We start from the raw sequence: 24,740 nt of genomic DNA, 5'->3' as shown, positions 1-24,740 counted from the left end.
GTGCCCTTATAAAAGGGACCTCAGAGAACTCTTCAGCCCCTTTTCTACCATGTGAGGACACAATGAGAAGATGGCCACTTATGAGCCAGGAGGTGACACTTCACCAGACACCAGATTTTCCAGTGCCTTGATCTTGGACTTTCCAGCCTCCTGAACTATGAGAAATAAATGTTTGTTGTTTAAGCCACCCAGTCTATGGTATTCTGTTACAGCAGCCGGAAGGGACAATGACACTGAGTGTGATGGTTAGGTATTAACTTGGCTGGATTAAGGAATGTTTGGAAACCTGGTAAAGCATTCATTTTGGGTGTGCCTGTGAGGGTGTTTCCAGAGGAGATTAGCATGTGAGTCTGAGTGGACTAGGTGGGGAAGAGCCACACTGAATGTGAGTGGGCACTATTCTATCTGCTGGGGGTCCAGAGAGAACAAAATCAGAGAAAAGGTGAATGGGTCAATCTGTCTGCTGGAACTGAGTTACACTCTTCCTCTCCTGTTATTGGACAAGGACTCCAGGCTCCCAAGCCTTTGGACTCCAGCATTTACACCAGTGGCCCCTGGGTTTTCAGGCCTTTGGCCTTGGCCTGAGAGTTACACCATCAGCTCCCCTGGTCCTGAGGCCTTCAGACTTGGACTGAGCCATGCTACCAGCATCCTGGGGTGTCTGGCTCGCAGACAGCCTGTCACAAGACTTCTCAGCCTCCATAATCACGGAGGTAATCCTATTGATTCTCTCGCTGCAGAACCCTGACGAATTCACTGAGCAAACTCTAGGATCTGGCAAACCACATGCTCCCCTTCTAGATTTCTCACAAGAGAAAGAAGACTGACCTACATCTTGACTATTCTATTTATGATCTGTACAGCAGTCCTTACATATAAACACAGCACCAGGCTGTGGCACAGTCACAACCCCACTCCTTTTATTGTCTACACCTTTTTTTCCCTTCTTAAGCATTGTCAAGAGTTGTGCAAAGAAAGCATGTTACCTGTGCTCCACTCAAGCATGTAGGAAGAACAGATGGCAACAGGGCAATGGAGGGTAGGGGTTGGGGGGCTGTGGCGGGGTGCAGGGAGGGGGCAGTAATAACATCCACCTGGAAGGGAGACTGCTCTGGGCTTGACTCCTCCATAGATGAGCTGTGTGACCTTGCAGAAGTTACTCAGTATCTCTGAGCCTCAGAGTCCTCAAAGGTAAAGTGGGAATGACAGTAAACACACCTCACAGGACTGTTTGGAGGATGAGATGTGCTCAAAGGGAGTGTAGGGTAAGTCCTCAGTGAAGAGTTGCTCTCCCGTGACGGCAATTCAAAAGCTGTACGTGTTCGCCTGGGTCACCTGTACTTCACCATAACTGCCTCAGGCAGGTTCAGAGGAGGTTTCTCCTATCCAGGACACCCTCTCTAAACAGTGTCCATCCTCAGGCTGCTTTTCAGCCCGGGGCCCCAGCAGAGGCTTCTAAGAGGGAGCCATGAACTCATTCACTGAAGTGCCTGCCTTTCTGCTCATGATAAATTTAGACAGGAGGCGAGCGGATCACCTGAGGTCAGGAGTTTGACATCAGCCTGGTCAACATGGTGAAACCCTGTCTCTACTTAAAATACAAGAAAATTAGCTGGGTGTGGTGGCGAGCACCTGTAATCCCAGCTACTCAGGAGGCTGAGGTGAGAGAATTGCTTGAACCTGGGAGGCAGAGGTTGCAGTCAGCTGACATCGCGCCATTGCACTCCAGCCTGGGAGACAAAGTGAGACTCCATTTCAAACAAACAAACAAACAAACAAACAAACAAACTGTAGACAAGAGGAAGGCCCAGCCAACAGCAATGAAAAGCAGCACTTCAGCACCTGGTGTTCTTCCTACAGGGCTCTTAGGTCTCATACCCAGGAAAACAGTTGGTGGAGAACTGGAGAAAAGTTTCCCTTTGTTCTCCCTGGCGGGTTGTATTTCAGAGGTGGTGCTTGGCAGAGCATCTTCAGGCCTTTCCCAATCCATTTAAGGACAACAAAGAGAAATGAAAAATATTTCCTTTCCTGCTCCCCTCGCTCTCCTTCCTAGCTCCTCCCCTTGCCATTCTTCTTTGCTTTTCCATTCCCATTTCCTAACTCCAGTAGCTCTCTCAAAGTATCCTGGTACCAGCTGGACCACAGGAAATGCTATTTTTTCCTACCCTCCAAAAGATGACTCTAATAATAATTTTGAAGCAGAAACTTCAAAGCCAAGGTAATAAATCTTTTTAAAAAAACTTCATTCTTTTAAATGAAAAAGTCCTATATGTTATTGTGAAAAAAAGAATCAAACAGTCCATATGTATATATCATAAAGCCCTCCATCCTCATTTGTTTTCCTCAATCGCATTCCCTTGAAGCGAGCACCACTAAACAGTTTGGTGTACATCTTTCCAAATTTCCAGATATTTCCAGAAATTTCCAGATATTTCTAACTTGGTCACTGAACAGATACACTGTGATTGCCCACAATATTCTAGGCAGGGCAGTGTGCTAGGTCCCCTGGGGCCCAGTGGTGAGCAAACACAAATCTATATGTTGGGCTGGGTGCAGTGAGGCACACTTGTAATCCCAGCATTTTGGGAGGCTGAGGTGGGAGGATCCCTTGAGACCAGGAGTTCAAGACCAGCCTCAGCAACACAGGGAGACCGTGTCTCTGGAAAAAATTAAAAAATTAGCAAGGTGTGGCGGTGTGCACCTGTAGTCCCACCTATCCAGGAGACTGAGGCAGGAGGATTGTTTGAGCCCAGGAGGTCAAGGCTGCAGTGAGCTATGATTGCGCCACTGCACTCCAGCCTGGGCAATAGACTGAGACCCTGTCTCTTAAAAAAAATCGATATACATATCTATGTGTGTGTATATGTCACATATATTAGCAAAAAATAATACTTTTAGTTAATATCTCAGAGCCACTTTTTCATGTTAGTGGCTGAGATAATACCTACATATTGATGATTTTTAATAGCTGCATCATTTTCTGCAAAACAAATGCAAACAACCTGTGTATACTGTGTTAAAAACAAGCTGCATTTTCTCTGCTTGTGGAATGTTGAGCAACCTGCTTCCTGTATCCTGCTTGAGCAGAACCTGGTACAATCTGAACAGGGATGCTCTGGGGCCTGTCCCCTTGATGACAGTAGAGAGATAGCCGGCTGAGTGGACTGACAGTTGGACCCCTTCAACAGGCAGACAAATCCAGCACCAGGAGCACAGTGTGTCTGCCCATGGCGCCCAGCTAGCCAGTGACATGGCTGAGTTCGTACCCAGGTCCTCTTGACTCCAAAGCTCCAGCTAACACTGCTCCCATTACCCCCTGCTGCCCTGAAAGGCAGTTGTCTCTCTCTCTCTCTCTCTATTCACATCGCTGGGTATCATCCTGCCTGCAGCGCTCCTTCATGCAATAAATTCTGCAGGCCACTGATAAACAATGGGAAGGAAAGGGGAGAAAAAAATCTTGAGGTCAGGAAAATGCAGCCAGAGGAGGTTAGTGTGCATGTGTGCATGTGTATGTGTGTGTGTGTGTGTGTGTGTTCTTATAACCACTTTTTTTGTGCCTGACAACAGGGTGGTGTGTGTGCACAGGCCACGGGCTGTGTGTGCTGTGTGTACACGTGTGTCCAGGGGCATGGTCAGTGAGCCTCCCCCCCTCCCGCCCGTGGTTATGGGCAGCAAATACTGATGTTTTAAGCAGTTAGAGGAGGTGGAAGAAGCTCGGCTGCCTCTTCCTCCCCATTATCTGCCCCCAATCCCCTCCTTTGGAACTGCTAATGATTACTAATTCTTAACATTCAAGTTCAATCTCCTCCCGGAGACACCCTCCCAGGCGAGGGCACTGCGACTACACTGAGATTCGGCCCACTCCTGGGCAGCTTCTTAGCTGGGTGGCGAAAACAAAAATGCCGCCTAATTGGTCACTGGCCCTTTCTCATGAATGAAGGAGGTTTCTGTTTTAAGAAATAAACTGACTCCTCAGCCGTTGATTCACTGCCCACAGGGAGATTTTGAGCAGAGCCTTCCTAGGCTCCGTAGAAATTTGCATACAGCTTCCACTTCCTGCTTCAGAGCCTGTTCTTCTACTTACCTGGGCCCGGAGAGGGTGGAGGGAGGCCCAGGGCGACCCAAGGTGGAGAGAGACGAGAAGCCGCCGAGAGCCGACCACCCTCCGGGCCCGGTCTGTCTGTCCGTGGTGGTTCTAAGGTAAGTTACTTGGAGTTGCCACTTGCCTGCTCTTATTTCTTCACCTCTGACCTATTTTCCAAAGCACGCTGTTTCTCCTTTACTGAAACATTCTGCCTCTACTTTCCTCTGTGTTCCTCTCCCTTCCTTTAACTTGTTCGCACAGAGACCATCTTAGCTGAGAAAATGGCAGTGAAGTTTGTGCTTCAAGGATGCGTCGCTGGTATAGTATTTCAGGCCAGCGAGCCCCGCCGGGTTAACCCTTTGAGGAGAGGAGGCTCGCACCCGGGGACAGCTCGGAGCTGCCTGGGAACCATTCGTTTGGGTACTTAGTGTCCCCACAAGTTTATAATAAGAATTCAAGCCCCACTTCTCCAAGGAGAGAGCCAGGGATGGCAAAGATTAAGCAACTGGCTTTCAGCCCCAGAACACGTCAGTGGCAGAGTTTTCTCGATCCCTGTTTCGTGCAGGGGGGAAAAAAATCAACAGCACATTTTTGGGCCAGGAAGTTCTGCTGAGCTCTGTGCTGGCTGTGAGCCGCCTCCCGGCCCCTCTCGGCAGCCGCCCTCCAGCCCTCCCAGGCTGGCGCTGGACGGAGCCTTTGGGAACAAGGGGGAGAAATGCCAGAACTTGATCTTAGAAGCTAATCAAGCTTCTTGTGACTTTCAAGTTCAAGATGGTATCTTAGAATAGGGGGACTTTTTTTTTTTTTTAAGGAACAGGAGAACAAGAGGCCAAATTTTTTAAAAGGACAAGAAACAGGGTTTCAAGTTCTTCACTTCTTGTGGTTCCATGACTTAGGCAATTCACTCTGACTCCACTAAGCCTGGATTTCTTCATCAGTAAATTGATGGGGGGTGGTGATCTAACATGAGTGTGTCAAATTCCCTTATAAAACAAAGCCAGGATAGTCCCAGAGGGGTAGTGGTAATGGGTGGTCTTCAAGACGTTTTGTTTACCGATTATTCACATATTTTAATTTTACCTCCCACTACCAGTTGGTTACCCCCTTGAGGAAAGGACTTTGTTTCCTGATATTTTTCTACCCCCAGAATCCAGCATGCTACCAAATGCCTAGTAGGTGCTCACCCCCCTTCCATGTCAAATGCTTTGATTTCTGTTTCACTCGTCTGCTCTCAAGGCAAGAGGTAAAGCAGCAGTCAGGGCGAAAGGCTGGGAGAGGCTGGGAGAAGCTGGGAGACACGTGTCTCTGCAGGAGGGCTGCCTGGAATTGAGGCCTTATTACTGGCTCTAGCCAGATAGGAGAAAACAGGGAGTTTCTCGAATTAGTTCATGTCCCATTTGGGTTACCCAGGAACGATAGTCCGTGCTATTGCCCACAGAGTCAAGGCAGGCCAGAGAACTGGCAGACAAGCCCAGCTCCAGAAGCCAGAGTTACTGCTGTAGCTGGACCTGGAAACCACTCCTCAGCTGGACCAGTCACTGTGTGTGGGGCCTTTAATGGGAGGGGAAGGGAAACTATGAAACACATCCTAATACCATGTAAGGGTGATGACTGTGATTAGAGACATTATTAGATGGCGGATACACAGAATCCTTAACTTTTTCCAGACCGTGACTTAAAAAAAAATTGTTACTGTTTCTTTTTGGCAATTACTTGCCATCAGTACGGTTCAAACAGGCCCTAGCTGACCGGGATGGGCTGGTGCAGGGCTTTTGGTATTGCTAATCTGTTTCTGTGGGATGTCCTGGTGTAGTCCATGTCATGTTTTTAGGCATTTCTCTCTATTCCCCTGGGATGAAAGGACAGGAATTTCAAGATATTTCACCTGCAATGAGTTCCTGATTTTATTTTCAAACAACGATGCACCATTCTCTGAAAGCAGGCTAACTGTTGTGCACTTGCCAGCCTCGCTCTAATCCTTAAAGGCCACACACCACAGTCATTCTTAATCTGCTGCTGCAGCTACCAGTCACTCCATGACGGAGCATCAAAAGATGGATAATGTAGTTACTCTGCTCTGTTCCTTGCGTGGGGTGGGTTAAACAGAAGTGAGGTCTGAGTAATGTAGCAACATGTCGGATAGAAAGGTTCTTAACTCAGGGTTACTCATTTTTGGAGGGTGTAGAGACAGGAAATGTTAAAGCCTGCTTCTCCCGGGATTAAGGAGTTAGTGACTTTCAAATGCTCTGAAAAGAAAAAGAGGAGAAGACAGTCATATTTGCAGGCACTCTTCAACAGGCATTCAGAAAGATTATGGTGGGGTAGTTTGTCTAAATTAAATCTTTGTTTTACACATTGCAGAATGGAAATCTCAGGAATATCCTGAATTCAAATCATTTTTCTTCTGCAGGCAATTTTAGATTAGCTTCTAAAAACATATATGAATTGCAACTGCTGCAGAAAAAAAACAGTGAACACAGATGAGGCATATTCAACTTTAAATTCCTTTCAGATCCAGCGAAATGACCCCTAATGTTTGATCACATTTCCTTATCAAAACAATCCTGCAGTCTGAAGGATTTTTCCGTGAGAAAGTGTCTGAGGACTGGAATCAAGAAGCTGCCCCCCTGGGCCTCTCCTGTTTCTTCCCAATGCGTTGTCACCAAGGTATTTTTAGTTCGTGAAAACCAGGCTGTTGTTTCTCCCACTTATGGTCTTTGCCTCCCGTGTCCAGCAGGCCTCCTGGGAGCACACATGTGCTTGGCTGTGACTACTCAGCTCACTCTGTAGCTGTGTGTGCACGCCTTATGTGTGTGTATGCACGTGTGTGTGTGTGTGCACAGACCTTCCCGGATACCAGGAGCTGTAGACTGGCTGAAGAAGGGTGGGCTTCCATCCATGGGGTGATCCTTAGGTCTGTGCTGGTTTGGCTTGGTTCCCTGATAAGGCAGCTGAACTCAAGCCCTTTAGGAGGGCCAGGACTGACCGGAGCTCCCAGCCTGTGCCCCTCTCCTCGCACCCTACAGGCCGCACCCCATAGACTGAGGCTGCCTGGGGTCTTGGCAGTTCCCTCAGCAATGAGGGATACTTGCTCTCCGCTGCCTCATTGTTTCCCTGCAGTCAGGATGCCAATGTTTTTTCCCTTTCCCCTTCCCAGAGTCAACAGGTCTCCCTCCCCGCTCTGAACTCTCTTCCTACTCTGAGCTGTCTGTCCAAACTCTTCCTGGCCTCCCAGCTTACCCTATGACACTCTTACCTTTCACCTATATTCATTCTTTCCCTTCCCTTCCAACTGCCCCTTCTCATACCCAGCACTACATACAAATTACAATAAGTGTCTCTCCTACACCAATAAAAGGCAAATACAAAAAAATCCTTCGGCATTTCCCCACTTTCCTTACTTCTCTTCCATTCTCCTTCCTTCCTTTTTCTCCCTTCCTCTTCCTCTCTTGATTTTTCCTTTCTACCCCTTCCTCTCCTTCACTCTGTGGCTGTGGCTGAATTAGGGATCACACATGTGCTTAGAGAAACCATCTTATCTGAAGAAACAAAAAAAAAACCAAAACAATGACAACGACAGAAAAAAAAAACAACATGGGCTGGTTTGAGGTTGTTCTCTAAATGTTTATTATAACTTCTAATGTGAAGGAGTCAGTGTGTTCCCATTAGTCCTTCTCCTCCTCATTTAGTAGCTCAGAGGAGTGCCAGAGCAAACGTCCTCAAATCAGGTCGGTTCATACTGCACTGCTTTCAGCCTGATGGAGTCTTACTGTGCTGGGTTTATGTCCAAGGGCCAGTAAATGTTCCCTTCCTTCCAGGGCTCACCACTGTTTCAAATCCTCTGGCAAGCCCAGTGGAAGAACTTCTCTGTATGGGAAATTCTGCAAGTAAACTTGGAAGTATTTGTTCACTGGAGTTTGAATCCGAGCCAAACAGTTCACTCAAAACCAACCTTCCACTCAGCAAACCAGTGTTATTAAAGTTTGCATGCATTTGGGCAGGAAACAAAGGACATTAATGAGTTTACAGATTTTTTTTTAAATCCATGACTTTTGGACATTTATTAAAAAGATTACTCTCTGGGGAATGAAGTAAGGCCTTGGGAATCTTGTAATTGAAAGTTTCTGATCTAAAGTAGATCTCAGGATCCTCCCAGCTGTAAATTTATAGATTTCTTTTTAATGTCCACCTGAAGTATTCATGCTGTGTGTCTCTAGGACTCTTCAAACCTATTCCTGACTCAAAGAAAGCTTAAGAAAAAATCCAAGCAGTTGTGATCACCAAGGCCTGATTATGGAGGAGCTGTTAATATGGTTTATTAATTACTCAGGCTGCTCACTCCTGTCCTTCCTCTGTTCCTTGCTGCACTATTTGTCTTCTTCTGGGGACATAATACCTTCATTAAATCCCATCCGTCCTTGCCTTAGAGTTGTCCCCTGGAAGATAGCTCCCCTCTAGATGCATCACCATTTATCATCACCCTTTGTTGGTGCTCTGTCAACCAGTTTTCAATTTATTTTGAATTCAGTTTATGATTAAAATTTAATGAGATCCAATCAAATGCTTTTCTCAAATCAAGATGCCTCTGCAGCCTCATCTGTATCCTCTATTGTAATGGCATGAAGGAAAGCCATGGCAGATTTCCAGCCTGGTGATGCTGTACAGAACACAGGTGACCTGCTTCCATGCCTCCTCAGCTTCAAGGTGAATGGCTCTGAAGCATATTTATTCCAGAATCTCCTAGGGGTTATGTGGCCTCACCACCCCCTTTCTTCCTTCCCAATAGCTGAACCAGTCAGTGCTCCCAACCGAGATGCAAGCAGTTAAGTGCACAGGGTCTGGTGCCAAACCGCTTATATCTGAATCACAGCTCTGCTACTTAATAGCCATGTCACCTTGGAAAAGTTACTTACCTTCTCTATCCCTTGCTTTTCCTGTCTGTAAAATGAGTCTGACAATAGTACCTATGAAATTAGAGTGGGTGTGAGGATTAGGTAAGTTAATATATCTATCACACTTGGAACAGCATTTCCCACATAGTAACCATTCAATAAATATTAACAATGATTGCTAACAAAGAGTAAAGTTGCTTAAGTATGTCAGTTTCATTAGGTTTGTATTTTGGCTTATCAGCATACAATCTATATCAACAGTAAACTACAACCTTAGAGCCAATGGTTACCATGACCTGTTTTTGGCACCAGCCTGTTGTTCAGAATGGTTTTTATATGTTTAAAGGGTGTTTTTTCTTAATAAAAATAAAAAAGGAGCAGAATATGAAACAGACACAGCATGTGGCCCATAAGGCTTAAACTATTTACTATCTGTCCCCTTTGCAGAAAAAGTTTGCCAACCCCTGATTTATATGGTTTAATGGAAAGAGCTTGGAGATCTAAAGGCTTGATATGGCTTCACCCATAACTTGTTAAGTGACTATGGAAAAGCTTCTCAATGTGTCTAAGCCTCTGTAAAACAGGAATGGCAAAGTGGTAACACTTACCCTCCTTATGGCCTAGGCTTGTTTTAAGGACAAAACGAGATGATGTGTATCAAATGTGCTGGAAATGACTCATATATACACATGTTTGTTAAAAAGATATGGTCTCTCTACATTAGCTTCATAGAATAGTATTAGCACCTGGGTGTAAAACCAGGGAATACTGTCTTTAAAAAGAGAGCTCCGAAGCCAGATAATAACTGCAGTTGTAGTTGCGGTAAAAATAACAAAATGGCCACTGCTTTTTAAGAGCTTGATATGGGCCAGGCTCTACATTCAACACTTTATTTACATCTACTCTTTATCCTCACCACACCCCTATGGAAAAGTGTTGCTATTTTCCCTATTTTGCAGATGAGAAAAGTGAGGCCCAGAGACCTTAGGTAACTTTGTCAAGATCACAAATCTAATCATGCAGCTAGCCGGCACAGGGAGAATTTAACCCTAGGGAGTCTGAACCCAGAGCCTATGCATTTAAGTATTGGATATGTTCCCACATCCTAGGAATATGTGTTAATTTAGGGTAAGCCCATCTGGAAGGCAGAAGCCACTGTTCACTGTGGATGTGGGCATGAAGTCTGTTCATGTGTGCCCTGGGAGAGACTTGCTTCCCACACAGGCCACGGTGGAGTCTAATGGACCTGAAGAAAGGGAGGCAGGCATGATGGGAGGAAAAGCTTTTTGATGAACTGTGAGATCAGAAAGGTAGCGTTGTGAAGACTAATAGGCTCCGTTTCAAAAAACTAGTAAGTTAAGGAAGATTGTGCTAGAAGAGGAAAAGATTGTTGGGAACAGACATGAGCAAACAGTTGGAGGCAGCTCAAGGGGCTTGACTAAGAGCTGTGTACAGAAAAACAATGAAAAAAGAGAGAGGGTGAAGCATGGGAAAATCTGTCACTGGGACACCAAGGGAGCATTGTCACATGGACATCAGGGCTGCTGACATCTGGATGTGACATTATTCGCAAAACTAGGCAGCTCGGGGCAGAGTAGAGAAGCCCAGAGAAAGGTCTCAGGCCCGAGGGGCATAAAGGAAGACAAAGTGAGGGACCTGGAGAGAGAAACTGACAGATTTGAGGGAAAATGCCCGTCAGATCCAAGAGCTAGAACCACAGCTCACAGTCCAAACGGTGATGAGAGTCCACAGATTAAAAGCTACTGTCAGGCTGGGTGCAGTGGCTCACGCCTGTAATCTCAGCACTTTGGAAGGCATAGGCGGAAGCATTGCTTGAGCCCAGGAGTTTGAGACCAGCCTAGGCAACATGGCAAGACTCTGTCGCTACAAAAAAAAAAAAAAAAAAAAAAAAATTAACCAGGCATGGTGGTGCATGCCTGTGGTCCCAGCAATATGGGAGGCTAAGGTGGGAGGAAGACCTGATCCCAGGAGGGCAAGGTAGTTGTATGTCCCTGGGAATCACCTCTGTCCCCAGCTCATGCCCACCCATGCTTACCCCGGGCACGTGTTCTCATCCTCTGCTGAATGGTTTTTGATATTTGAAGAGATATGTTCACTCTCTCCTGGGTGGTCTCAGGATTCCTCATTCGCATTGGTTCTTAATCTTTGTGAGCATCAGAATCACTAGCGGAGCCTTTCCTTTTCATTTTTTATCTTGTAAGTCAATATAGATGCACTTGTTACAAAACTTAAATGGTATAAAATGTTCTGAAAAGCAAACCTCTTTCCTACCCCATTCCTAGCCATCCAGTTCCCTTCCCAGAGGCAACCACTGTTCCTCATTTGAGATGGCAGATATACGACCTTATATCATACAAATGATGGCATACCCTACACACTGTGCTACTCTTGAGTTTTTTTAACTTAATAAATCTTAGAGATAGTTCCATTTCAGTTCACACAGCCCTTCCTCATTCTTAAAGCATGTGGAGTGCTCATTGTACAGACATACTACAGTTTTAAAAATCAGAACCTTTAGACATGTGGGTTGCGTCCGGTCTTTGCTATTATAAACACTGTGGCATTGCCTGTCTTCATAGCTTCTTCATTTCATACAAGATATACATATCTCTGCAGGGGAAATTCTTAGAAGTGAAATTACTAGGTCAAAGGGCATAAGCTTTTAAAATTCTGATAGTTATTGCCAAATTGCACAGATAACATTTCCCTTGGCAAAGTATGAGAGAACCTGTTTACCCGTGAGACTTAAACAAAAATACACTAGTATTTTACATACAATAAACAAAAATACTCAGAGTCTCTGGGTGTGGGGCCTGGGCTCCGTATCGGGAGCCTCAGAGAGGGGGGTTCTGAGCCAGGACCTCTCCTGGGTTTCTTCGCCCTCCAGCCCCGCTCTCCCCCCAGGATTTGCTGATGAGCCTGAGATGACCCAGGGCACTGCCAGCATGGAGGCTCCCAGGGTCCTAGTTGGCAGGTCTCCTGTTCCCCTGAGGAGTCAGTGCTTGCTCCCTGGGTCATGGCTGGAGAACGACTTTTCCACTTCAATCCAGGCACCACCCTCTGGTAGAGACTGGAGCAAAGGTCATGCCAGAGTTACAAGCACGTAAATATGGAGAAAGCCTGGAAAAAAAAGAAAAGACAGAAAAATGGGTTGGGTCAGAACAAGCAAGAACCAGGCTCACATGCACAGCTGTTCCATCCAGTTGTATGTCCCCAGGACTCACCTCTGTCCCCAGTTCATGCCCACCCATGCTTACCCAGGGTACATGCTCTCACCCTCTGCTGAATGGTTTTTTTTGTATTTTAAAAATACAATGGTGAGATACTGAGTGATTGTTTTTTAATGTTTAGTATTTTTACACTATTGACATTAAAGACAAAACAGATAAAACTGCCATCCCTGACATAACCCATTAATCTGTCTGTGGCCCCCTGATGTGGCATTTGTAATTGTTCTCTCTGACTGCCTCAGGAGAGTTGGCAGGGTTGCCCACTTTCTGCCAGTTCAGACAGGGGTCTGGGGCTGGAAGGGGCCTGTGTGGTAGTGGCAGGCGTGCCCCACCCTTTTCTGTTCTAGGTGGAGCTCTGCAGAGGCACAAAGACCAGCATCTCCCTGCCTGGAATAAGAGCAGATGCTCCCATTACACTGGCTGATGGCATCACCTTTATTCTGCAAGTAAGGGTTGTGGTCAATCCTGCCCATGGGCAGGACCTTTGGGCATGGCCCAGACCTAACTTGGGTGCTTGACACGTAGTGGGCACTTAATGTTCTGGAGAGGAAAAAAAAAGAAGAGGGAAGGGTCACCTATGTGGCATAATTTTAAGAACTCTGAGGACCAGGCCCACCAGATACTCCTTGCTACCCAACATTGTTGTTGACAACATTCTCATTGTCACTGATCCGGCTACATGGACCTGTCTGTCCCCTCTCTGAAATAGGCATCAACTATTCATTCAATGAATCTTTATTGAGCACCTACTATGTGCCAGGTGCAGTTCTAGGTGTTGAGAATATAGCTGTAAACAGAACAGTCAAAAATCATGCCCCCAGGCCAGGTGTGGTGGCTCACTTATAATCCCAGCACTTTGGGAGGCTGAGGTGGGAGGACTGCTTGAGGTAAAGAGTTCAATACCAGTTTGGGTAGCACAGTGAGACCTCATCTCTACAAAAAAATTTTAAAAGTCAGGCACGCCGACTGGCACAGTGGCTCACACCTGTAATCCCAGCACTCTGGGAGGCCGAGGCGGGCGGATCACCTGAGGTCAGGAGTTTGGGACCAGCCTGGCCAACGTGGTGAAACTCCGTCTCTACTAAAAATACAAAAATTAGCCAGACGCAGTGGCGCACACCTGTAATCACAGCTACTCAGAAGGCTGAGGCACGAGAATCGCTTGAACCCTGGAGGCAGAGGTTGCAGTGAGCCGAGGCCGTGTCACTGCACTTCAACCTGGGTGACAGAGCAAGACTCTGTCTCAGAAAAAAAAGAAAAAAAAATTAGGCACGATGGCATGCGCCTGTAGTCCTAGCTACTTGGGAGACTGAGGTGGGAGGATCGCTTGAGCCCTGGAGTTTGAGGCTGCAGTGAACCATGATCTAGGTACTGCTCTTCAGCCTGGGTGACAGAGCAAGACCCCCGTGTCACAAAGAAAAAGAAAAGAGAAAATTGCACCCTTAGGAAGTTTATATTCTGGGAGAAGGGAGAGGCGATGAGCAAATAAGAGATTATTAGATATTTGTGTATATCATATACATTTGGGTAATATATAAGACAGTGATAACTGCTGGATAAGAAGGTAAAGCATGGAAGGGAGATGGGAATGAGAGGAGAGTGTAAACATTTTAGGGAGTGCGACCAGGGAGACCTCCCTGAGGTGACAGCCAAGGAAAGACCTGAAGGAGAAAGGAAGCCAGCCATGCAGCTGTGTGGGGGAAGGGTGTTCCATGAAGAGGGAGCGACAAGCACAAAGGCCCTGGGACGCCAGTCGTGGGTTTTCTGCATGTTAGTTTCCTCTCTTAGGCTGGATCACAGCAACTTGAAGGTAGGAAGAATGTTTTCTGTGTCTTCAGAAATCACTGTGATTATCTCTCACTGCATACCTCCTTTTTTTTTTTTTTTTTTTTGAGATGGAGTCTCGCTGTGTCACCCAGGCTGGAGTGTAGTGGCACGATCTCGGCTCACTGCAACCTCCGCCTCCCGGGTTCAAGCAATTCTCCTGCCTCAGCCTCTGGAGTAGCTGGGATTACAGGTACCCGCCACCATGCCCGGCTAATTTTTGTATTTTTAGTAGAGGCGGGGTTTCACCATGTTGGCCAGGCTGGTCTCGACTCCTGACTTTGCGATCTGCCCATCTTGGCCTCCCAAAGTGCTGGGATTACAGGCATGAGCCATGGCACCCGGCGTGCATACCCTTTGGTACCTCTTGAATTTTGTATCACTTGTGGTTATTTAAAAAGTATTAAAACTATTTCAGTTGGGCTTATAGTCAGAAGGGGGATACACAGCATTGAGTTGGACACATAGTTGAGTTCTGTAATTATCTGCTGTTTGAGTATTTGATAGTGACATGTTTGAAACACCAGGGTCCATTTTGTTTTTTAAAGATTATTCCATAGTTTTATTAGAAGTTGTTTCTTGCCATGCCAGGTTTATTTACTAAATACTCAAAAGTCAGGTGTTCCTTTTCAGACCAGTTTATTTTATTTTATTTTGAGACAGAGTTTCACTCCTGTCGCCCAGGCTGGGGTACAACAGGTGTGATCTCGGCTCACTGCAACCTCCGCCTCCCAGGCTTAATCGATTCTTCTGCCTCAGTCTCCCAAGTAGCCGGGGTTACAGGTGCCTGCCACCATACCCAGCTAATTTTTGTACTTTTAGTAGAGACAGGGTTTCACCATGTTGGCCAGGCTAGTCTTGAACTCCTGACCTCAGGTGATCCACCCACCTTGGCCTCCTAAAGTGTTGGGACTATAGGCGTTAGCCACCGTGCCTGGCCAGACCAGTTTTTTAAAAAATTATTTTTATTTTTTGAGACAGGGTCTTGCTCTGTCACTCAGGCTGGAGTGCCGTGGCACGATCTCGGCTCACTGCAGGCTGGACCTCCAGGGCTCAAGTGACCTCTCACCTCAGCCTCCCAAGTAGCTGGGACTACAGGTGCACGCCACTGCACCTGGCTAATTTGTTCAATTTTTTGTAGAGACAGGGTCTCATTATGTTGCCAAAGCTGGTCTTGAACTCTTGGGGTCAAGTAATCCTCCTGCCTCAGCCTTCAAAGTGCTGGGGTTACAGGTGTGAGCCACCACGCCCAGCCCCAGACCAGTTTTAACAGAAGAATTCCCACCAGAGGATGACCTCAGATTTCCAGTTTATGTGAGATGACTGCCCTCATCACTTTTTTTTAAAGCCTCCTCCAAGCCCCCAGATGGCTCCTCAGCTAGAAGAGTAGAATTTGCAACTTTTTTTTTCTTTGGGTAGAAAAGCACTTCTAAGGTACTCACATTGGAAAACCCAGGGAGAATGGAAATAGTTGTACCTGAAGAGTGAGGATTGAAAGCGAATCCCATGGCAATAAAGAGAGGACAGGAATTAGTCCTCCTGCCAGTCAGCTCACTTTTTGCATCTTTTTGCCTCCCGTTCAGCTGTGGGCCCACAAGTGCATGTGGAAGATGACACAACAGTCAGCCAGGCCTTGAAAAAATACTTTTGTTTTCTGACCAGCTGAAGAGCATGTCGTATGGCGCATCCAATTTCATAACTGTGGAAAAATTGCAAGAAAGAAAGGGAAAAAATGGTGAATTTTTTTTTTTTTGGAGATGGAGTCTCGCTCTTGTCGCCGAGGCTGGAGTGCAGTGGCGCAATCTCAGCTCACTGCAACCTCCACCTCCCAGGTTCAAGCGATTCTCCTGCCTCAGCCTCCTGAGTAGCTGGAATTACGTGCACATGCCACTACGCCCAGCTAATTTTTGTACTTCTCGTAGAGAGGAGGTTTTGCCATGTTAGCCAGGCTCGTCTGGAATACCTGATCTCAGGTGATCCACCCGCCTCAGCCTCCCAAAGTGCTGGGATTACGGGCCTGAGCCACTGCGCTCGGCCAAACGTTTTTTAAATAATAAAAAGCTGCGATATTTACGGGTTTTTTGGGTAGGCTCTTGTTCATTTTTATAACGTCTGATCACTTTAGCTGATGAGGTCTCCTTTTCTGCAGAGCCAATGAGCAGAGGACATACACAGCCTGAAAAGGACAAGGATAGGGAAAGGGAGAGATGGAGGGAAGGAGGGAAGGCCAGCCCGAAATTAGAAGTTGAGTTTTCTGTTGTGTCAGAAAACAGAGCAAGGGTCGTTGTGCAGCAGGTGGGTAAGTTTGATATCAAGTGGGAGAAGAATGTCAAAGAGCATTCATTTGGCAGGGAGTGGAGAGGTATCTTTCTGTAGGCTGTTAAGTACATTTGGTGACAAACTGCTGGCCCCATCTGTGTGAAAGGGGAGCATTTCAAAATGCATGCTGTCCTGATCCCATTGGATTGGGTACAAGGTGCAAGAGAAAGTGAATTCATGCTCTCCGAAACTTGTCTTAGAACCATAATTTGTGTAACCTGACTTTAGGCACAGTGAGCCCTCAGTGAATGTTTGTGGTTGAAATGCGACATGGATCCAAAGTAGGAATTTTTAAATCCAGACACAATCCCTTTTCTCTCTCTGGTATTTGAAGTATGCTGTGTACTAGCCTTGCATAGAATAACCCTCTGGGATTTCTTCTTTTTCGCTTGCTTGCTCTTTTACGACATCTGCCCTGCAGCCTCCTGCAAACCCCCAGTTGCTCCTGTGCAGTCCTCTGGACTGCCTTCTTCCTCCCCCTGCAGTCAAGGCATCATCTCAATCAGTTTAATGATGACAGGAGGCTGGTTTTCTTTCTCATTGTGTTAGGTTAATTAAGAGTTCTTCTTACAGCTAAAAGCAATATTGCCTGGACTGTGGGATAAATGCTCTGCAGGCTAAGGTCTAGTTTAGCGAGCCTTGCTGGTTCTACTACATCACAAACCAGATGGTCATGGCTACCTTTGTTGCAGGCATAGCGCCCAGAGGGAATTAAGTCCTCCAAATGACCTAAAATTTGGTAGAAAATGTCACTCTGACCTTTTTTCAATGTGTTTTAAACTTGGGCTTGCTTTCTTTGCTTAAAAAAAAAACTTTTATTTTTTAAAATTAGGCAATAGTCAAACGCAACAAAATTATAAAAGTTCAAAAGGTGAAAACTTCCTCCCACTCCTCTCCCTCAGCTTAATTCCATCCTCAAAGGCAACCAGTGTAGCAATGTCTGTATATCCTCCACACGGTTTACACATATACAAGCAGATACGCACACACAAACACACATTCTTCTCTCGTTTTTTACACAAAATAGCAGCATAGTATGCACACTGCTCTGCGCCTGGCTTTTAAAAAAACTCAATATATCTTAGCAATCATTCCATATCAGTTACTAAGATTTATTTCATCATGTATTCCAAGCACACACGAAGCAGCCCACATTATGATAATTTCTCTTTCCTCAATACTTGGCAGTTGATTTTCATCTGTGTTTTCCCCTTGCTGGTGAATGATTTCTACCACAGGATGGTCCAATCACATTCTTTGAATTGCCTTCAAGATAAAATATCTTAATAAGCATTAGTGCTTTTGCCTGGAGGATAAGTAAACAATTTTATGTGATTAGGGCTTTGCAAGCACATTGGTGTCTCACTGTTAATTTAAACCACATCTTGAATGAGGTCCCTTAAGGTCATAAAGTGAGGACTCCAAGAATTGATCTGTCTTCTAAGGCTATGGCATGTTTTCTCTTGTTCCAGAAACTAGAATGAACCGAAGCATTCCTGTGGAGGTTGATGAATCAGAACCATACCCAAGTCAGTTGCTGAAACCAATCCCAGAATATTCCCTGGAAGAGGAATCAGAACCACCTGCTCCAAATATAAGGAACATGGCACCCAACAGCTTGTCTGCACCCACAGTGCCTCACAGTTCCTCCGGAGACTTTTCTCAAGCTCACTCAACCCTGAAACTTGCAAATCACCAGCGGCCTGTATCCCAGCTGGTCACCTGCCTGTGCACTCAAGTTCTGGAGGACAGTGAAGACAGCTTCTGCAGGAGACACCCAGGCCTGCGCAAAGCTTTCCCTTCTGGGTGTTCTGCAGTCAGTGAGCCTGAGTCTGAGTCTGTGGTTGGAGCCCTCCCTGCAGAGCATCAGTTTTCATTTATGGAAAAACGTAATCAATGGCTGGGATCTCAGCTTTCAGCAGCTTCTCCTGACACTGGCCATGACTCAGACAAATCAGACCAAAGTTTACCTAATGCCTCAGCAGACTCCTTGGGCGGTAGCCAGGAGGTGGTGCAACGGGCCCAGCCTCACAGGAACCGAGCAGGCCTGGATCTGCCAACCATAGACACGGGATATGATTCCCAGCCCCAGGATGTCCTGGGCATCAGGCAGCTGGAAAGGCCCCTGCCCCTCACCTCTGTGTGTTACCCCCAGGACCTCCCCAGACCTCTCAGGTCCAGGGAGTTCCCTCAGTTTGAACCTCAGAGGTATCCAGCATGTGTACAGATGCTGCCTCCCAATCTTTCCCCACATGCTCCATGGAACTATCATTACCATTGTCCTGGAAGTCCTGATCACCAGGTGCCATGTAAGTGATCTTTACCTTCTCTGGGCATTGTGGGCTGGGTGACTGAAGAAACAAGGGCCTCACATCAATGCTTCGTGTCACTAGACCGGCATGAACAGGTCAGAATGCAGGGAGGGCATTCTGCTTCTCTTAGGGGCTTTCCATGTGTGGTTGGATTTGCAAACGGCCTTCAGAGAATGCTTTTTCTTAGCCTAAAGCCTGTCCCACTTGGAGCCTCCTTCTCTAGGGACCTTTAAGGACAAAACAGGTTCCTCTGTCTGGGTTAGTTTAACAAACCTGCCTAGAAGCAGAGAGATGACCCAAATGATTTCTAGAAAATGTATGTTTTGTTCTGATCTTTGGGCATATGGGTTCTTCCTTCTCGTCATGTTTCTTCCCCATCTTAGACTTGGCAGAGAAAGGGCTTTTAGTCAAAAACAAAGCAAAACAAAACAAAAAACCAGAAGGTGCCCAGAATGTCATTGAGACTCTGGGATTCGGGCCATTACATGAAAATGAAGTTGCTTCTGTGATTTTGCTGCTTAAACCCTTTTGGACACTTGCACCATCCACAGCTACCCTATGTTCCAGCCACTCTAAGACTGGCAGTCCTCCTGCTTGTCGTGATGGTTCACATCTCCATGCGTTTGCCAGGCTCTTCTCTCTCTCCGCGATGTTCTTCTCCTTCTGGTGTGTTTGACCCAGTTTCGATACACCTTTTAAAAAAACTGCTTTATCGAGATCTAATTTACATACTGTAAGGTTTACCCTTAACCCATTTTAAATACGAAATTCAATAAATTTTAGTATATTTACAGAGTTATGCAACCGCCATCATACACATTTTTTGAGACTTAGCTCGAGTGTCCCTCTGGAAACCTCCCCAGATCACGTTCTCCTTCAGGGCCTCTGTCTCCCTCCTGCTCTGGCCCTGCTGGGACACCTAACACCAGCATGGCATCTAATTATGTACTTGTCTCCTCTCCTTCTGGACTGCAAACTTTTGCGCATCTGCAAACGCAAACGTGTACTTTCAATTCATAATTCCCCAGGATTTAAGCACAGTGTCTAGCACATACTAGACTCTCAATAAACTACTTCTGAAATAGTAATACGTATCAGTGCAGTAAGCATCTCTGAAAGTGATAAAGTCTTAGATTGAGATAAAAGGTTCTATCACCATTTTTTTTTTTCCTACCACCATTCTTGATGTTAAATCTCTGCTGAGGTCACTGGAAAATAACAAAAGGGCTTTACAGATGAAACACAAGGCTGTGAGGTGTGATATTTTTCTTAGCAAATAAACACTGGACAGAAAGTAGTTCAAAGAGTGTAAGAAGTGCCTGACCAAAGGCCTGATGTGCAGCTTTAAAATAAATTCTAGAAATAATTACAAATGCTGTAATCAACCATAATTTACATATTAGTACATGTATACTAAGTATAAAGCTTCCTAAAGTGAAGAGAGCAACACAGTAATTCATAACTCAAAAAAGAAAAAAAACAAAGAGGAGATAGAGAAATGTAACTTAGAAGATGCTTGGAAGAAATAGGTAAGAATGAGTGTGAGATCAGGAATGAGGGCAGGGGCTGGGGAAGCAGGAGGGTATAAGGAGAATGGGGCCTTGGGCTGGAGGGGGAGAAAGAGCCCGTGATGCCTAAAACTGGGACGTGGTGTATAAATGTTGGGAAGTCAACAGAGTGCGAGTGCATGGATGCCACTGCCTGCTCTAAGCACCCAGTCATAGGGTGGGTGTGGTGGTGGATTCCCTTAAGTATGAATCACTGAGAACTGAATGTTGGCAAGGTCAAGGCTGTATTTCTCAGTGATTGCCAGGTTTAAAAGGAATAATTTGTGAGAATAATACCATAAACTATTTTTTAACATTCTGTTATCTGTATTTAAAGGTAAGTTTTCACCAGGCACGGTGGCTCACCCCTGTAATCCCAGCACTTTGGGAGGCCAAGGTGGGTGGATCACTTGAGGTCAGAAGTTTGAGAGTAGCCTGGCCAACATGGTGAAACCCTGTCTCTGCTAAAAATACAAAAAGAATTAGCCAGGTGTTGTGGCGGGCGCCTGTAATCCCAGCTACTTGGGAGACTGAGGCACGAGAATTGCCTGAACCTGGGAGGCAGAGGTTACAGTGAGCCGAGATTGCACCTGGGCGACGACAGCATGAGACTCCATCTCAAAAAAAAAAAAAAAAGATAATTTTTCTGATCATTATAATATTTGGTCACTCCCAAAATTAGAATATGCCCAGAAGTTCAAAAAAGAAAAGAAAAAGTTTTCATATTTCTGTCACCCAAATAGAATTCCTTATTAGGGTTTTGACATATTAATTTTCAGTGTTTTTTTCTTTGCATATATTTTTAATCTAAAATTAAAATAGTTTGCAGTGACACTGAGTACTTATTCCAGAATCATTTAAAACTGCTTCATTGTGTTTCATCAGATGAATCTAGCAAATTGTTATGAACCTATTCTTTATTGTTGGACATTTCAAATAGTTTCCAGTTTTCTGATCCAATAAGCAATGCTATGGCAAGCATTGCATACATATGTTTTTAACTGCACTTCTGATTAACTCCTTAGATTAATGCGAAGAACTGTGAATACTTAAGGCTTTGTGATACAGTCCCAAGCAGCTGACTTTGACTACTAACAATGGAAAGCCTCATTGTGATAAACAAAAAAAGCACTGACTCAATGTTATAATGAAGGCCCCAGGACCTTCTGGAAAATACTTCCCATGGAAAATACTTTTCCTGTTGTTGGAGCTGAAACGGTGCCATTGGCACTCTAGTCTTTGGAGGTGAGCATTGTCCCGTTGGGGCAGGCTCCTTTAAAAGGCAAACACTCCTGACTGGGAACACTTTTTGTCTCTATTGCCCCAGGACCTGCTTTCTTTCATCATTTCACCATCCCCTTGCTCTCTGTATTATTTCCTTCTGTTAGGGGGTTGGGGAGAGACATCTAGGATCCTGGGGGCGAAAAGAGATGTTGAAAGGCAGAGGGGAGAGAACGGGGATAGGAGAGGGGAATAATTCACAGAAGATACACAAATAGCCAATATGAGAATTAAACCAAACTCAACATCATTAGATTTAAGAAGTGCAAAATTCTTAAAGATACCTTTTCCCTGATTAGTTGTGCAAAAATAAAAACCTTGGACAACATGCAGTGTTAGTGGAGTTACAGAGAAATGAATATTCCCAATCACTCTTGATAGGAGTGTAAATTGGTGCAATCTCCCAGAAGGCAATTTCACTATCACAATTTTATATGTGCTTCCTCTTTGGCCCAGCAGTTTCACTTATAGGAATCTATCCTATAGAATCATTAAACAAGCATATACAAATACAAGAACAAGAATGTTTATTAAAGCATTGTTGCATTAGAGTAAAAACAAAAACAATTACAATGCCTATCAATAAGGGGCCAGATAAGTCATTTGTGATTTATGTATACAATGGACTACTAGGCCCATGTTGCACTGAATACACATTCTGACATCAAAAAGATTAAGTTGAAAGGCAAGAGCTGCAGTGATGATCCCATCCATGTTTATTTTTTTAAAACTATATATGTTTATATGTACATATTAAGTCTAGAAGGATCTAGTGGTGATCTTGGTGGGGAGGGAAGCAGGGAATTAAGAGGAGACAGGTATATTTTGCTTCTAATTTCACATACTTTTGTTGATTTTTAAAAATAGCAAGCGGCCGGGTGCAGTGGCTCACACCTGTAATCCCAACACCTTGGGAGGCAGAGGAGGGCAGATCACTTGAGGTCAGGAGTTCAAGACCAGCCTGGCCAATATGGTGAAATGTTGTCTACTAAAAATACAAAAATTAGCCGGCCATGGTGGTGGGCGCCTGTAATCCCAGCTACTCAGGGAGGCTGAGGCATGAGAATCACTTGAACTTGGAAGGTGGAGGTTGCAGTGAGCTGAGATCGCGCCACTGCAGTCCAGCCTGGTCAACAGAATGAGACTCAGTCTTAAAAACAAAAAAACACATAGAAAACATAAAAATAAAAATAGCAAACAGGTATTACTTCTATAATTAAGAAATGAGTAAAAACTGAAAAGAACAAAGGGAAACTGAGCACATACAGAAGGCAAGCTCGCCCCAATTCACCTTGCATGTCCCTTGGCCCTGGCTCCCATCTAACCACAGAGAAGAGGGTCAGGGTTGCCAGTGCTGATGGCTTTGTTGCAGGGCATTGCAGCCCTAGAATATTTATGAGGCCTCCAGCAGCAATGAGTCCCACAAAGGTTGCTGTGAGGATTAAATGAGATAATGTATTAAAGGCACTAGGAAAGTGGCTGGCTGGTGGTAAGCCCTCAATACTAACAGCTTTTAGTTATTATTGTTATTATTTAAATGCATCCTGCAGCCCAGTTCTGCAGGGTGCTCCTCTACTTCCAGATCCCACTCACTGGCACAGATTTTAAGCATTCAGGGCAGGTGTACAAATGCTTAGTTTCATGTCAGGGCTATAACTGCACTTAATTGCTAACAAAACCACTTCAAAAGAGCTGTTCACCTAAGGGATGCTTGTGCAGTTGGAAACCATGGCTACGTGGCTCTGCTCAGCTTTAGAAGAGCATTACTTCCTTACCCATTAATGAATATATAAATAAATAATGATCACCATGCAAATTGCATATCTAAGCTTTTTGCAAGTTAAAGCAAAAATGGTTATTGGTCACCCTTTCATGTAAAAAAAAAAAAGTTTTCAAAGTAGGTGAAAATAAGAAAGGGAATAAGCCTATGTTTTCTCCTCACCCCACCGCCTGGAGAAGTCGGCCTCCTGCTGCCTCCGAATCCTTCCACTGAAGGTCACCAGCATGGAGTTCATGGCTGTGCCATCCAATGAAACTCATGATGCAAATATATTGGGAAAAGAGAGAATTAAGTCTAGAGAGTCCTCATTTTATTATAAAATTATTGCTTTCTCTACCAAGGAGACTGAATAGAATAAAATTATGGGTACATGGGTACAATTGTACCTGTGGACCAAAAAAAAAATAGGGGATTATTTGTATGCTAGAATGCATGCACAAAAAAACCAGATGGAAGAAATGATAAAGGAGTTGCCTTTCAGGAACCACAGCTGCTTACAGCTGTGGGAGTTCCTGCAACAGTTTATATTGGCCATTTTGTTTCCTGGCTAAACTGATTGCATTATATCACGATTTTTTTGACAACTTGAAAATCAGATTTTATTTCTCTCTCATAAACTCTTTTAATACCATTCTTAATAAGGAAGAAAAATGTTGCATGTTGTGACTGATAAATGGAAAACCTCATTTGGGATTTGGTTTACACATTCCAAATGGTAAAAGCTCAGTAACATGAAGATCGTGTGTACTCAGGCCAAGAAGATCACAGGATTGACAAATAACATACAGTCCTGGGCGCCCATTGGTGATTGTGCAAGATTTTCATTTTTGCTTTGTGATTAACACTGCCTCTGAACTGAGGAGTTACCATGCTAGCAAATCATTTGTCTATCACATCATCCACCTTCCCGCTCCTACAGAATAAACTCTCTTGATGGAACTGTAGGCACTGGGGACAAGTCCGCAGGGAAGCTATTTTTGAACAGGGATTCTCAAGTAGGTGGCTGTCGACTCATATGTCTCCCCTTCTCACACACTAACTAGTGTGGGTTTGTGTTTAAAAACAGACACCCACAGACACACAGATTTTCTCTTTCTCTCTCCATTTATTTTGAGCTACTTCCAAGGGAACTGTATCCTATTTATCTTTGTTCACCAAGTGCCTGGTCATCGAGGTTCAATACATATTTGTTGAATGAATAAAAAGAAATCTGTTCTCTACTTCCTGGGGAAAGGAGTGAGCCTTAATCACGAGTAGAGTCTTTGTGATGTGAAGCCTTGGAAAAGCCTTTTTTTTTTTTTTTTGTTTGGTCTGGGAGGGAAGCAAAGAAGGGAGTCAATGAAATTTGGAAACAGAACCTGTCCATCCACTTATCAATTTATTCAGCAAATAGTCATATACCTTCCTTGTTTTCATGGAATTCACAGTCTACTGGAGAGTTGGATAAGAA

The 24,740-nt window shown here is 44.9% G+C and overlaps 1 protein-coding gene and 1 long non-coding RNA gene across 4 annotated transcripts in view; one reads left to right on the top strand and one right to left on the bottom strand.

Moving 5' to 3' along the window:
* Positions 1–24,740, top strand: part of TRAF3IP2 (TRAF3 interacting protein 2) — a 56,948-nt gene that overhangs the window by 5,401 nt on the left and 26,807 nt on the right. The window contains exons 1-2 of one of the 3 annotated variants that reach the window (XM_030809574.1): positions 3,899–4,200; positions 17,843–18,679. In XM_030809574.1, the coding sequence (XP_030665434.1) occupies positions 17,851–18,679 (829 nt within the window). In that variant the 5' untranslated portion in view covers positions 3,899–4,200; positions 17,843–17,850. Of the gene's footprint in view, positions 1–3,898; positions 4,201–17,798; positions 18,680–24,740 lie in introns of those variants that run through there. The other 2 variants (XM_030809575.1, XM_030809573.1) reach the window with 2 other exon arrangements.
* Positions 7,688–16,217, bottom strand: LOC115834446. The gene is made up of 3 exons (XR_004029335.1): positions 16,126–16,217; positions 15,529–15,750; positions 7,688–12,117 (listed from the first exon to the last, which is right to left on the bottom strand). It is a non-coding gene; the product is annotated as an uncharacterized LOC115834446 (long non-coding RNA).

This window comes from Nomascus leucogenys, chromosome 3, assembly GCF_006542625.1.
Source record: "Nomascus leucogenys isolate Asia chromosome 3, Asia_NLE_v1, whole genome shotgun sequence".
NCBI classification, from domain to species: Eukaryota; Metazoa; Chordata; class Mammalia; order Primates; family Hylobatidae; genus Nomascus; species Nomascus leucogenys.
This window is presented reverse-complemented; position numbering and strand designations above follow the sequence as displayed.